This window comes from Takifugu rubripes, chromosome 9 (genome assembly GCF_901000725.2).
Source record: "Takifugu rubripes chromosome 9, fTakRub1.2, whole genome shotgun sequence".
Classification (NCBI taxonomy): Eukaryota; Metazoa; Chordata; class Actinopteri; order Tetraodontiformes; family Tetraodontidae; genus Takifugu; species Takifugu rubripes.
Genome location: NC_042293.1, coordinates 12,921,658 through 12,935,930, shown reverse-complemented (window position 1 = coordinate 12,935,930; position 14,273 = coordinate 12,921,658). Strand labels below are relative to the sequence as shown.

The following is a 14,273-nucleotide window of genomic DNA, read 5'->3' as shown; positions in this document are numbered from 1 at the left end:
GAGAAGCAACGTGAGCTTACAGGATAATGGCAGCCTACACAACTCGAATCAGCCTCTTCTGCTTTTCACAATAATACATCACACGGCTCATAATGGATCGCTGATTTTCATAATGCGCGTTACCTACACAACGCCAAGGGTTGTAATGTATTCTCCTGAAAACATTACAAGCTTTGGAGTACATAATCAAACCCACCAAATGTTCTCACTGTGTCGTGTTCACAAACAACAAAAAAAAAAAGTGCGAATCCTCTGCGTTGGCTGCCAGGGGGAACGGGAGTTATCCAATCACATGACTTCTGTATCATCAAGAATTCATTTGTTATCTCTTGGGCGCAGCTACAGAAAAGACCCTGCAGATTATTCCTGTAAATTTAAATTACATTTGACATGCAGCAGCGTTTGGACTTCAAAAAGCTTCACCGAGCTCCACAACGACGTACAGATTGTACAGTTCGCACTGTAGGCTTGGATTTCCTTGAGGTCGAGGTGTCAGCACAGGCAACCAGTCACCGTGGTTACATTTCTGGTGGTTTATGAGCCTGACAGTGACCCCTGTGTCTGTTAACCTTCCCTTTTCTATCCCATAAATCCTATCCAGGGAGGGTTATGTGGCTCAGTCAAACCTTTTCAGCCATATTTGGTGGGTGGAGCTGCGGGACGTGGTGATAAATGTTGCATTTGGTGAGTAACTGCAGAGTGCAGCTGCCTTTGTCGCCCCATACAACAGTGCGCACCGTAAATGTCACAATAAATCAGTAATTAGAATGATCATTCCTGTAGCGCCGTCCCGACCCAGGAGCCGAAAGAGGCATATTGACACCAAGATTCAGATTGAAAAGCGAACCTGCTCAGTTGGGTTTGTCTATCAAATCAGGTGATGCCCTTTTGTTTCTGGACAAACGTATCTGCCAGGCTAAACCCCGTCCTCCGCGCTCCCCTTCCCTTGTGGGTTGCGCTTGACTTCCACCATTTTCACAGCTGCTCTCAGCAGTGCACTCCATTACACCTTAAATCACTTAAAAGATCTGAAGCACCAAAAACTCCCTCTGCAGCTAATTCAGCCTGACTTTGGTGACCAGAGAAAGAGGGGGAAAGAAAACTCTGCAGCACCACATTCCTGACCAGTAAAGCAGCATCGCAATATAGTAAATAGGCAATGGAGAAATCCAGTTACGAATTTATAATCCCAGTCCATTGTGCCTTTTTTTCAAAGACCTTGCAAAACACAGAGCCGCAGATACAAATCTCATATCTTGCACCGTCGCACAGTCCCTTGCAAAGTCGGCAGGCGCATTCTGACAGAGGCAGATTATTCTCTGTCATAAAACAGCCGCAGAGATTAGGCTCAATAAATATGGAGGGATAAGAGGGTCCTGTCCTGTGTTTGGTGGCACATAGTTGTAGACACACAGAGGTGTGACACGCAGCTGCACAGTGCTATTGATTCTCCGCCGGTCTCCAGGCGCCCTTCCCTTTCATTCAGGCTGCCTGCCAAGTGGCTCTGAACAGCAGCCCCTGCTCTCCCAATGTCTGCACGTCTGCTTAAGCACAATCAATGGGCCATCAGCAGGGGATAGAATGCAAGGCACTGTCTTTATTTCCACAGGACATAAGTCAGGAAAATTGAAAATACATGTAGTGGAAAGGCTCCGTGATATCATAGTCATAAGGCATCATTGACTACCAGACCCCGAGTGCTCTAAATGGAGGTTCCCTCCAGTCACAGCCCCGCTAGTCTTTAAAGACCCTTTTTACAACCAAATAAAGGGACTGCCAAGACACCCTCATCATAAAACCACTAAAGTCTTGTAGCAATTTGTTGGATGTGTATCAATTTCTCTGCGTTCAGATGGCCGATGAGTATTTGAAGGTCACGTGACTGTAAGGGTGCGTGACATTTCCGAGGCACACCTGAAGACAACGCGGGATGTCTCGGCATCCTGCAAGAGTCCAAGTTCTCCTGAGCGGCAGTCATCTATGCAGCATTCTGCACCACTGCAAGACTTCCACAGAGATGCACCCATAAAATGCTGCACGCACACGTCACAGCGGCTTCCAAATCCATCTTAGGCACCACAAAGGGGTTTCCGAGCTGAATGCAGCAGCATCTTTGTTGCTCCCCGAAGATAAATAATGGACCTTCTTACAAAACTCATCTTTCAACTGTGCTGTGAATGTAAATGAAAAGAACAGCCATGTTAGCATCATGTTTGATGTGGCAGCTTCAATCACCACATCACGCATATCACTGATTATGCACTCATGGTCATTTAGAGGATGAGTGGTGGTTCGACTGGTATTGAACGAGCACAGAGGGGAGCCTTGTATGCCATTAAGAAGACAGAAAATCCACTAACTCGTGTCACCCGCAGCAAAACGGTAAATAGACAGAGGTTTCTTTGGTGGCAGTGAATAACCATCATTGTTATGATCAATGCAACAATAACAAATGAGGCCGTCTGTGTAAGAATACAGAGAGAGGGCACATCAATGCAAATATTATTCCCTAAAAAAGGAGGAATCAATAACAAACGCAGAGGAGTCAAGGATACCGTTGTTTGAGTTGCTCACAAAATATTCCTGCATCACCAAAAATGATACAGAACGCCCGTGCTGAAGCCTCCAATTCTCAGCATTAAGCCATATATCAAGCATGCGCAAGTGCACACCTGCTGCCGCGTGGGGTGAGTGAAGACGCACACGAGCACATACAGATGGTGGCAATTTGTTTTGCAGTGTTTGATCAGCGACGTTGTGCTTTTGAAATTAAAAGACAACATTGTTTCAACAGGACCTCATTTATGTGTCAGTCGGGAGGGGGGGCAGGGAGGAAAAACAGGCTCAGCCAGGACATTTATACACAATTCAGCAACAGTTTCTCACATATTTTCATCTGCATCCAAAACTCTTCATTTGAAAACTAAAAAATGTCTCAACCATAAATTAAATGTCAACCAAGAGACACATATTTCCCCCTGCAAAGGCCGCTGGCCTCCGAACGCTGACATGGAATGAATAATATGCAGCAAATAAGAAGGAGAGCACACGCCAAAGCTGGTTGGGCGCGCACATCGATACAAATTAGTTTGATGTAATCGTCTTAAGCCGTTTAATTATTTTATGCTACATCAGCACATACTACAACCGACGTTGCTCACGAGCATGAAATTAGCATCCAAATATTTACTGTACCTCGTAAATGGAGGAGATAGGAGCTTACAGAGCCTGAATGAGATACAGTGGAGGAGGTGTTTGTGTGTATGTGCGTGCACGCCTGCCTGCCTGCCTGCATGTATGTGTGTCTTTTTGGCCTGTATGTGGACTTGAGCCAGATATTTTTCTCTACATTGGTTTCAAGAGCTCTTACAGTGGAATTAAAAAAGAACCAATCGCGCTTCATTGATTGGCCGGAAGGTTCGTGTCCGCCGTGATAACCTTTTCAAAGCCGAGGACAGATCAAAGAACCTTGAAAACATGTATCGAAAGAGGCCTAACCTTTGCAGAACAGTGCTCGTGATGGTGCAGCCCTTAGCCACTAAACGGTGCACAGGCTCTTGTATAAACCAGATCGTCCCTGCCCTCATAGTGGCAGAGCTGCACTCCAGGACATTAATGTGCCCAAAATATGCACACCTGTGACCACATGGCAATTAGTGGGAACAGGGGCTGAACGTTGCACTAATTAGGCTGCTTTTCAACTTAATTTAATTAGTCAGAATTATACAGAAATTCAAGCTATTGCTTAAATATTGTGATCATGTAATTGGACAAACAAGGGTCTTAAAAAAGAAACACTAATCCAGGTAAAGCGTGAAGATATCGTGACTTGTGAAAATCACCACGGCTTTATTGACTTAATGGAGCCACCTACCCAAGTGTTGTCATGGTGACAATGGTGTACCAAAACGCAGCGGGGATACTGGTGAACTTGCTGCCTGTGGAGCCTTTTTCCGCATAATACATGACCGTTGCGAAGATAATGATGGCCATGGTGAGAGAAAAGAGGAGGAAGCCCAGTTCGGAAGCGCAGCTCTTCAAGGTGTAGCCCAGGATGCGCAGCCCCGCCGAGTGTCGGGAGAACTTGAAAATCCGAAAGACCCGGAAGACTCTGAGCGTGACAAAAGCGCCGCTCACCTGGTCGTTGTCGGTCATGACCAGGCCGATGTAGTAAGGCATGATGGCGACCACGTCGATGACGCTCATCACACTTTTCATGAACTTGTATCTGCTGGGAGCTGCGATCAAGCGGAGGAGATATTCGACGGTGAATATCATGACGCACGCCGTGTCCAAGCAAAAGAAAGCCAGCGCGTATCGGACCCCGCAGGAAATCTCCTTTGACCTGTTGGGCAAAGTCCCGCACGGAACCGTCTCCACCACGTTGGCCATCACTGATATGGCAATGAAGAAACCTGTCACGTAGTAGAAGACCAGAGCTAAGGTACTGGTGTGAGGGTTTTCAAAGGCCCGCCACAGGTACTGCCGGTACGTCAGATTCACCGGCGTGACGTCATTGTTCATGTCCATCTCCTCGTCATCTTGCAGCCTCTCTGCATTCTCGCGCCTCCGATCCTTGTACTCCTCGTAGCAGCAGTCCCCAATGATCTCGGGAATTATACCGAAGAAGGCGAGCTCCTCGTCGTACGCTGATATGCACTCTTGCCGTGGGTAGTGTAGTTTCCCCGTGCGGTAAAAATTCAGAACGTGTCTAAAGATGTCAGGGTCACGGTCGAAAAAGTACTCATTCGTCTCCTCGTGGAAGAAGAAGTCCCTCTCTGTGCTCCCCAGCAAAGTGTCCGGGTACCTCTCCAAAGTGGTTCGCCACGTCTGGAACCTGGTCCCGCTCACGTTGAGGATGATGAGCCCGTCCTGGTCTTTATTCTTCTGCTGGGGAGGGATGGGCATCGGGGTGCTCGCCACGGGCATCCATCCGATGGCTGCCGCCCGGGCGAATGGGAGCCATGCCGCTACACCTGCTGCCATGCTGACCTGTAGTGCTTAATACAACCCTGCTGCAGTTATCACAGTGCTATGGCTCAGAGACGAATTGCATCTGCAGGAAGAACAGCATACAGAGACACTGGTGTTTAGGGCTGTGAAGCACCTCCGGGTGAAGAGAATGTGACAAAAGAAAGAGGATCGCGTTTACTTCTGCTGGCACTGCGCATTGCACTTTCAGAATCACTCAGTGGTTCATTGATGGAAGCTTACTTTGCGGCAGAATCGGAAATTGCGCGTCACGCGTCAACCAGCAGAATAAACTGGTTTCATTTGAAAACCCGGTCAAAAGAAAGCCACCCACCTTAGGCGAGGCTGCTCCTTAAACGGCATCCACGGCGAGTTCACTAAAACACATCATCGGAGGTGAAGACTTGCGGAACCGCCACCCATTTATCTGTCAATGCAGCCAGACGTTGGAGGGAAAACGGAGGAAAAACGTCGCATCAACAAGTTAAACAATCCAGGCTGCAGCTTCTCGGCAGAGTGGTCGAACGCCAGAGCGCGATCTCCTCTTTCTGCTCGTCGCTCGGCGTTTTTCCCCCCTCCCGTTGCAGCTACTCCTCAATAAACTCCAGTTCGTTTCGTCGACTGCAAGACCACCCTCCCCCTCCTCACCACTGAGCCCCGACTGTGGGGAGAGGAGAGAAATTCATATGCAGAGAGAGGAGTGGTCCTCACTGCACCCAGAAATTCCTCTGCTGCCTCGCTAAGAGGGCAATAATCGATGCGTAATGGTGATCAAAGTGGGCAGAAGCTCCCAATCCCCAACTTAACGCATTTATTAGTTCCTCCTCCTGCGCCATCGCCATTCCCCGTAGATTCACTCACTCCACGTGTTATAAACGGTATATTCGAACGGGCATCACAAATTATCTTAACTGTTTAATCGAATGTGAGCTTTATCGACACATCTATCTCTGTCTCTCCATGCCGCTCCATATGGATCCATCAGGGTTTAACAATATTCGTCTCAGCGTCGCTGTTCTGTGACAGTTTGGAACTATTTTATGTATTCTAGCGCGGTGCCTCGATCCTTGGCTAGTGTTGACTTTGCGCTTACAGACTTTTTTTTTTCAACATAAATAAATTCTGCAGCCTGCTCTCGATTTCAGCCCTGCAACAAATCGTGATCAATAATTTTCCACGGTCCTGTAATGCTTTCCAGCGCGGTTACAACGCGTAAAAGGTCAACGTCGTTGGGCTACATCGTCGTACTGACATTTTCAAAATAAGCATAATCAATGAAATGGAGTCGCGGATTGGAGATGCCCGTGGACCGTGTTTGGAGTCAGATTATCCGGATTTTGAAAGCGCGTTGTTGGGGGGGGGGGGGGTGTTCAGCACCCTGGACAGCCGCGGAGCGACGCTTTTCGACTGGCTTTAGGAGACCAGCTCACCGGCTCCAGCCCAGCACACCCGGCTTCAAAGTCATGGACACAGCTTCTAGAAACTAGACGGTCTCTCTCTGACCATTAACTCGGGCTCACAGCTTAAAGAGCCGCGAATTTCCTCTTTTTGCGCAGCTGTTGCTTCTATTTAAAGCTCCGCACTGTAATTTGCAACAAGTGAGGAGAACGTGTCCTGTGTAGCCGTGCATAGTGACGGCTTATGAGGCTGTAGTGTCAGCACCCCCCGTTATTGTTGTTGCTGCTGTTGTGTTCCTCGGATCTTCGGTGGGACATCTGCAACACGTTCAGCTCCCGCTGTCCTCTGGGAACTGGTGAGGTTTTGTAGGACGAACGCACAGGACTGTCAGAAATCCCATTAGTGTGTGCTGAGCATGTCCGACTGCTCACCGCTTTCCGGTGTGAGCAGTCGGACCCAGGGGCTGTTATAATCATCAGGGCATTTAAATATTCCAGCAGTTGCCAAATGGCACCAAACACACGCGTCCCGACTGGGCGCACGTCACGTGTGCTGCAGCACAAATAGCCACTGTTTTAGCCCCATTTCAGATTCGCACATCATTCACTTCAGCTGTGACCTTTTTGGTCTCCGGCCAAAAGAAATTGCTGAATTTAGGATATTTTACATCATGTGTGTTCAACAAAATACAATGTGTGTGTGTGTGTGAGAGAGAGAGAGAGAGAGAGAGAGAGAGAGAGAGTGCTTGCCTCTGGCACCGAATTTCTGAATTTCACTGACAGATTTTATCTAGTGAAATCCATGCGTGCACATTGCAGGTCACATGACCACTCCAGAATAAATAAGATGTAGTTTGCTGTGATCCCGAGACTTCTACATCTTCACAGAAATATCTACAAAAGCTAAATCTTTATGAAAGTGAGTTTTGCTGCATAAACTTCAGCCTAGATTAAGGTTTAGAAGGTTCTATGGGTGCTACAAAGGATGGGAAAGATGGAAAAAGGAAAAGCTATGCAAAACATAGGGCCTCCAGGTGGAATTCCTTGCATGGGGTCTCAAAGAAGTCCCACTTACAGTTGGAACTCTTGGAATATAAAGATGTTTCCGGGCAGAACTCTCGGCAAGAGTTCTGAATAAAAAGCTGGTAAGAACTCCTAGGGTGTTTTTTCCAGTTAAATCTTTAAAAGTGATCCATCTGTGAGCTTAAGAACATATGGATGAAGGACGATTTCCATTTGGTGCGTTAATAGAAAAGCATTGAAATTGCCTTCTATAGAAACCTTCACACGTGGAGTTGGATCATATTTATAGGAGCTAACCAATCTGAGAGCTTTTTCTGATGTAAGGCTGCTTTCTTTGTTATTGCCAAGCATTCCACATCATTTACGTATCCCAGGTATGATGGACGCACCAACTCCCGAGATGTTTCAAGGTCATTTCAGACGATTGATGTTGACACGCAGCTCTGCCGGCCAATTAAGCGCAATGTTTGTGTGTTTGAGGATTTACACTTTGGAACAAGCAATTAGCGCTCGTTCATAACCGGGTCGTTAGTGACGTCCTGGCGTGACGATCGCTCTCCTCCTCCATCCAGCCAGACGGTGCCTTCTTTCTGAACTTGTACCGCCAAAGTGACCCCGAAGGCTTTTCGGATTTGGTTGCGTAACAGGATAGATTTTGTCAACAGGTCCTTAAGTGTGTAAGTCGGTAAACCGAAAACAAACACGTACGTGCTGGCAGCCCTTTGGACAGATGCTCGCACACACAAGCAGCCTTCTTTACATTCAATTTGTCCAGTTCAGTACATTAGCGCAGCTCGTGCGCAGGCCTGCCTTCTGTATTCTATATTTAGACAGGCCAGTGCAGTGATTGAGATGATTAAACAGATGAGTTCCCTTCACTGGAGATGTTCCAGAGCTCAGTGAAGAAGACGCAGAAGGGCCAGATGCCATTCAATTCAGGTGATCTATAGAGGAGCTGCACATTTCCATCGGAAAATAATTTCACCCAGATGTTCAAACAAGCCAAAAATGTGAACAGAAAGGGCAATCAACAGTGCAAATATTTGCTCCGGCGCCAGCCATGCATTTAAAGACGGTCTTGCATGTCCAGCGATCTGCACGGGACTGGCATTAGGAAACAATTTAACCTCATCATAAACCCCAGCTTTACGGAGTTTCCAAGGAGACGCAAAGATCACGAAGAGTGATAAAAACCTCATAAATTAGCAGATGATGGGATGAGCAGTAAAAATCTCAGAAAAGGGAGAAAAAGGTTAGAGAGAGGGCACGCGCCACTGTAGTCGGTTTCAGGGCTCGAAACGCGGTGGCGTGTTTTATGGCACGCCGCTAATGAAGTCATGAATCGTCCCCGTGACCTCTGGGCACAATGACATGCTGATATCCTCAGGTGAACGGCAGCACAGCCCATCTCTGGCCACACCACCTCCCTCTGCTGCCTCTGCTTTTCCTCTGCTCTAATGAGTTATTGACCCCCTGCGGACGTGTAAAATAGAGAAAGGTCTCCTTGTTTCTTCATTGCGTACAGCAGCTGGTGCGTATGTGTCCATTTGTGTGCATATATAAGCAGTCATGTGTGAACCTGTGTGTGTGTGTGTGTGTGTGTGTGTAGGGGGAGAGAGGCTTCTGCTTAAGGACTGTATCACTGGTTTTATCCCTGCAAGGGCTGCTGGAATAATTTGTAACTGAACAACTGCTGGCTGTCAGAACGCTACCAATAAGCCATATGGATATGTGTGGCTCGCAGCACTCAGGATGCTCTGTTTTTTTATCGTTTAAGCCAAATTATGTGTCGCTGCTTCGCTGTTTCTCCGCCACCGCCACAAACAACCTAATATGTTAAAGCCTACACTAGCACCATGGGAAACTGGCAAAGAGAAACCCACCAAATAGCTGTGTCTCATTACAATATTCTCGCAGTTTTACATGATATATTCAGGAATGCGAAACAATGAGATGGGGTGGGGGGGGTTCCACCCACTAGCACACTTTTAATTGTTTTTCACCTAGCTCCTGTGTCCATAGGGAAAGCAATTCTTGTCATCTGGTGAAGAGGTGTAGAAGGGATTAGAAGTGGAAGGGAGGTGTCTGTCACTGTGAGTACTTGTGCCTATAGCAAACACACCCACACACACACACACACACACACTGCAGCAGTGTCTCGGGCTTTGAGAATTCCTCGAGCACCGTATATCAGTGCACGATCAGCCTCAAGTCCCTTAAGCACCACAGCACACATACGCATTCTCAGGAAAGTGTACGGAGCGACTGCGAGACCAAACGGAGCCGCATTCCCTCCACCTCGACGCCTCCTCTCAACCTTCTGCTATTTCTTTCGGCCTAACACAGATGTGCGTCACTTACGTGGCGCGTAATTAAAAAGCTCAGACAGCACGCCGCCCAACTGACGCGCTGGCACTGCAACGGTGTCTTTTTTTTCCCGCCTCCCAAGGACGTCGCATTGTTTCCTCGGCTCATCTGTTGAGCACAAACCCCCGTCGAGGGGTGCTGAGCCCACGCTGACGCCGAAACAAAAGACCTTTAGCAGGTTCAGCAAGTGTTAGAACCTTTACGCTCCAAAGGAAGGAAGGAAACAAGGAAGCTAGTTAGCTAGAAATCTAACTAGGCAGGCAGGCAGGCTGACTGTGACTTTGTCCCTGACGTTAGGACGTTGGGATAAGCTGTAATTCCAAGATCACGCTGTCATTAAACCGCCTGAGTCCGGGGGTCAGGAGGGACTCAGACGCCGCAGCGGGCCTGTTTGTTTGGGCGGCGAGCGTGTCGGCTCATCCTGACGTCACTCGTCAGGACTCGGCGTTGGCCGGTCTGACCGGTGACATTTGCCTTCGCGCCATGTGGCCCCTGTACTTTGAGGCCAGATGGCAGATGATGCAGCCGACACACAAACAATTATGCAAGCAATGCCCGTGTTTGCGCACACACACACACACACGTGCACGCATGGCTGGAGTCACAGTCACAACTTTGCTCAGCAGCGGGGCACAGCAACAGATCGATCTATCACCCAAAATAATTCATAAAGTCCCGATAGCTCGCCAGAAAGTAAACTGGGGGAAAATTGGACGTGTTATGATTGGAGCCGGGTAGATCGATGATTTCTTCTCTTTGTGAGGCTCAGCATGTTTGTTCAGGGTGAAATATAATCACAAAGGCGCCCGCACAGGTTTCCCACCTTCCCCTCATCCGGGCTGTGAAATTCCTTTTGGTCTCATCCCTGTTTTTTTAATTGCTGGTGTCCGTCTCTTGCTGCTCGCCGTGCGGCAAACGTCAGCTCTTTGTTTATTCGGCCAAAACAACCGATTTGTCAGTGACAAATATCGCGCGATGCCATCGAGAGGCCCATGGAAACCAAACACTTTGCGAGGCATATATAAGCGTGCCCTATTAACCCTACTAGGAGGAGGAAATTCAATTTACTTCCTTTGTAAGACGTATCAATCATAAACACGGCGGCTCAGAGGAAGAGTAAATGAAGGCAGGTCTCCTCCAAATATGTCAGTGAACCATAATATGAATCAACACTTTAAAGCTTCATTGCTTTTGTGAAATAATCTCCGCACAAGAACAAAGTGATTACAGACCACAGATCATGGAGTCACATATGTGCAGAGGCGATGAGAGGAGGCACTCGGTGATCAATCCGGGAGGAAGTCTGCTCCTGGGGGAGCCGCTCGACTAGCATATTGCATTATTTCTGCATTCGCTTTCTTCTGCGTTTGTTGCGCGGAATATAAATGAACAATTATATTTTCTCCTGGGAATTGAGCCCAATAAATCCTAAATTTGTCCAAATGAATGCACATAGCATCACATAAATAGCACGCAGGGCCGCCTCCACCAGCGAGAGCGGAGACATATTTGACATTTGGGGAGAATTCTGCTTGTGGAGGGAATCCGATGTAAAGGTTGATACCTGCCTTAATCTTCTCATCAAACTTCCCCGTGTATTCCCAAATGTCAGTCAGTCCACATCTGACTTTGAGCTTTTGGGTTTTGGTGGGGGATGGGTTTGGGTTTTTTGGGGGGAGAATGACACCAACGGCTATGGGCAGATTAATAGTCAGGGAAAATACCCAGCATGCTTTGCTCTGACTGTGAAAGCCAAGGCTCGCAAGACAGTTTCTGCATGTCATCAATTCTATTGAAATTCCATTTAGCCCGCAATTGTTTTACCCTTTAGGAAGAAAAAAAAAATCTTTACGTGGAACAGCTTGATACGAAGCTAATGATGTATTTCAGTCTTGGAGTAGAGCGGCGCAGCGACAGAGCGGGTGAGCTGCAACGAATAACGAGATAACCTGCCTATTAAAGATAAGGGGAAGGTGTTGAGGTCCTCAGCACCAGCGCTGCACCTATTGGATGGTGGCTCAATTTAAGAGTGGGTGGACCATCCTTGGAGAGTTTTGTAATTAATCAAAGCCCCCCAAACTCAACAATTTTCAGATTCAATTTTATCTGCTTGTCTCCTTCGTGCAAAGCCCTTCATGTGATGTGAGCCCATATCTTAATTACGCTCAGATCTCTGATACCCCCGCGCGCACACACACTTACGCACGCACTTCTGGCATCTCTTGAAGAGACAGAAAATCATTTTACAGCCGAGCAGATAAGTCCCCGCGCTCCTTTTAACAGCCCCCCCAGCCAGAGCACATCTGACAGTGTTGTAATGACAGACAGGCTGCAAAGGGCCCGGTTCCGATAATTCTTCAGCCACATACTAGTAATGAGCCCCCCGCACCCTTGATGGATTTCAAATTGAGCCTCTGCAAAAACATTGTGATTCCAAAGCAGACGTGCTTCGTTAATGCGTTATTAATGGCTGCTGCAACTGCTCTGATGCTGTAAAGGTTTTTCAAGTTGAGTGAAGGATCATTATGGAAGTTGTGTTGGGGCGGTGATATTTGCATTTCTGAGTATTGACTGCAGACGCGTCCTACTTTATTACTGACCCGCACCAGCGCCGCTGAGCACCAACCACGCCAACGTCTTCTACTCGATGAGTCTTTAACGGTGTTTAGTTGCCAGCACCAAAACAGCCGAGTCACTCTCCCCAGTCTCCAGCGTCCGTCACCTCGGGCGTTTCAAATGTTTCCTCCACCTCTTTCCTCTCGTCGTGGTGCCGCGGAGCACTCGGCTCCGTTCAGGATGATCTGAGGGAAGCTGTTAAACCATGATGGGGGAAAGTTTTGATATGTGCTTCACGGGTAATTAAAAATCTGCGCGCCCGCGGGAGCCGCTCCTGCGGCTGCAGACGTGTTTGCTGGAGTGTGCTTCAAGTCACCTCGATGGAAATAAAATCGGACGGGCTGGATTATTGAAATCCCACAAAACCCACTGTCATAATTGGACTGTGGCTCACAGTACACACGCTGAAGTGCCTCCAGCAGCTTGTCAGATATTATGACGGCAAGTAGGACACACAAGTATTAGCGTGGCACAATACAGCCTGTTTTTTTATGCTAAAATAATAAGAAATCCCCCGTTCTATAAATAACCTTGCCACATTAACATGCAGAGTTTGATATGGTGCACCGGGGGTGTCTGCGTCTCCAAAGGGAGTGGGGGGGGGGGGGGGGTAGAGGCCAGAGGGTGATGTTGGAGCTTTTGAGTGTCGCTCAGGGGCTACACTGAAAACACAACCATGTTGTTAAATTAAACAACAGACTGAAAGAAACACGGGGGAAGTGACCCAAACTGAACCACTGGCATTAAACACATTTTGATGCTCTGCCTAAGCAGACCGCACTGCATTAAAAAAAAAAAGTTTTATTAAAATGAAATATTCTCATAATGGCCGCGCTTGAGTTATTATTGCATAAAGCAGCGCAAATATCCTCCCGCAGCGATTAGACTTTTCCCACTGGCTGATGAATAAGCACGCAGTTGTCTAATCACCTCCTTTCACCCTTTCAGGGTTTTTTTTTTCTTACCGGCTAATCATGCCCATTTAAACGACTCACATGTGTAATTATGGCTGTCAAGCAGGCCCGGGCCTAACAGGTCAGCTGGCTTAGCGGGCCAAGCCCATTACAGGGATGTTAAGTTATGATCACAGCTGTAAGCAGCTGTGGTAATGCAACCCTGGGGAACAGACGTCGGCCCTTCTCGTTGGGAAAATAAAGTGTTTGTTTAGCATAGAGAGGGATGTGTAGCGCTGAGCTTTGATTAGCATAAATGGCAATAAATCACTGGCCTTCATCAGCTTCCGCTGTTTCCTACTCGGACAGTCTCGGCGCACCTCAGCAGAGTTTAATAATGAAAGTAATAATTTTGTGCTTTAGCATATTTTTAAAAAGCCTAAATGAGTTGATGGGATCTAATGAGAACAACCCCCTGCTGCTGATCGAGGAGCGGCGGAAACGGCAGCAAAAATCCCACCAAGACTTGGCGCTCTCTCCTTCCTACTTGGGATGCAAGCGGAGCCGCGACACTCAAAGGATTAGCCGCAGCATTTTCCATGAAGCAAAAGTGTTCTCAGGACACCTTCGAGTCTTTCTCACCTCCACTCTCTGCTCCTTCCCCTCACGTCTCTTTTACTCCATCACCTCAATCCCAGGAGGTGAAAGAAATAAGCCCAGAAGTGTAAAAAAGGAAGGGGGAAAAAGAGGAAGCCAATGTGAGAACAGGGTGAACGCAGACTTACAAGGTGTTTGGCTGGTATGTGCATGCGGGTGTGCACTCAAAGCATCGGGTTTGGAGCGCGCAGACATCTGGGAGCGCCGTGGCTCCTGTGGGCTAGAAACCAACGTTAAAAAGAGCAGCTGGATCAAACCAGCGCTACGGATGGTTAACGCCCATCTGATCAGCGCTCCAATTTTTCTGGGAACGGTGGCAGCAAACACCTGAAGATTGTTTGTCTGTTGA

At 47.8% G+C, this 14,273-nt stretch overlaps 1 protein-coding gene across 2 annotated transcripts in view; it reads right to left on the bottom strand.

The window, feature by feature from the left end:
- LOC101077937 (potassium voltage-gated channel subfamily D member 2-like) overlaps positions 1–5,743 on the bottom strand; it is a 29,012-nt gene extending 23,269 nt beyond the window's left edge. Inside the window, exons 1-2 of one of the 2 annotated variants that reach the window (XM_003967515.3) lie at positions 5,306–5,743; positions 3,875–5,056 (exon numbers count right to left, since the gene is read on the bottom strand). In XM_003967515.3, the coding sequence (XP_003967564.1) occupies positions 3,875–4,986 (1,112 nt within the window). In that variant the 5' untranslated portion in view covers positions 4,987–5,056; positions 5,306–5,743. The remainder of the gene's footprint in view (positions 1–3,874; positions 5,057–5,305) is intronic. The other variant, XM_029842307.1, reaches the window with a different exon arrangement.
- Positions 5,744–14,273: the final 8,530 nt, after the last annotated feature.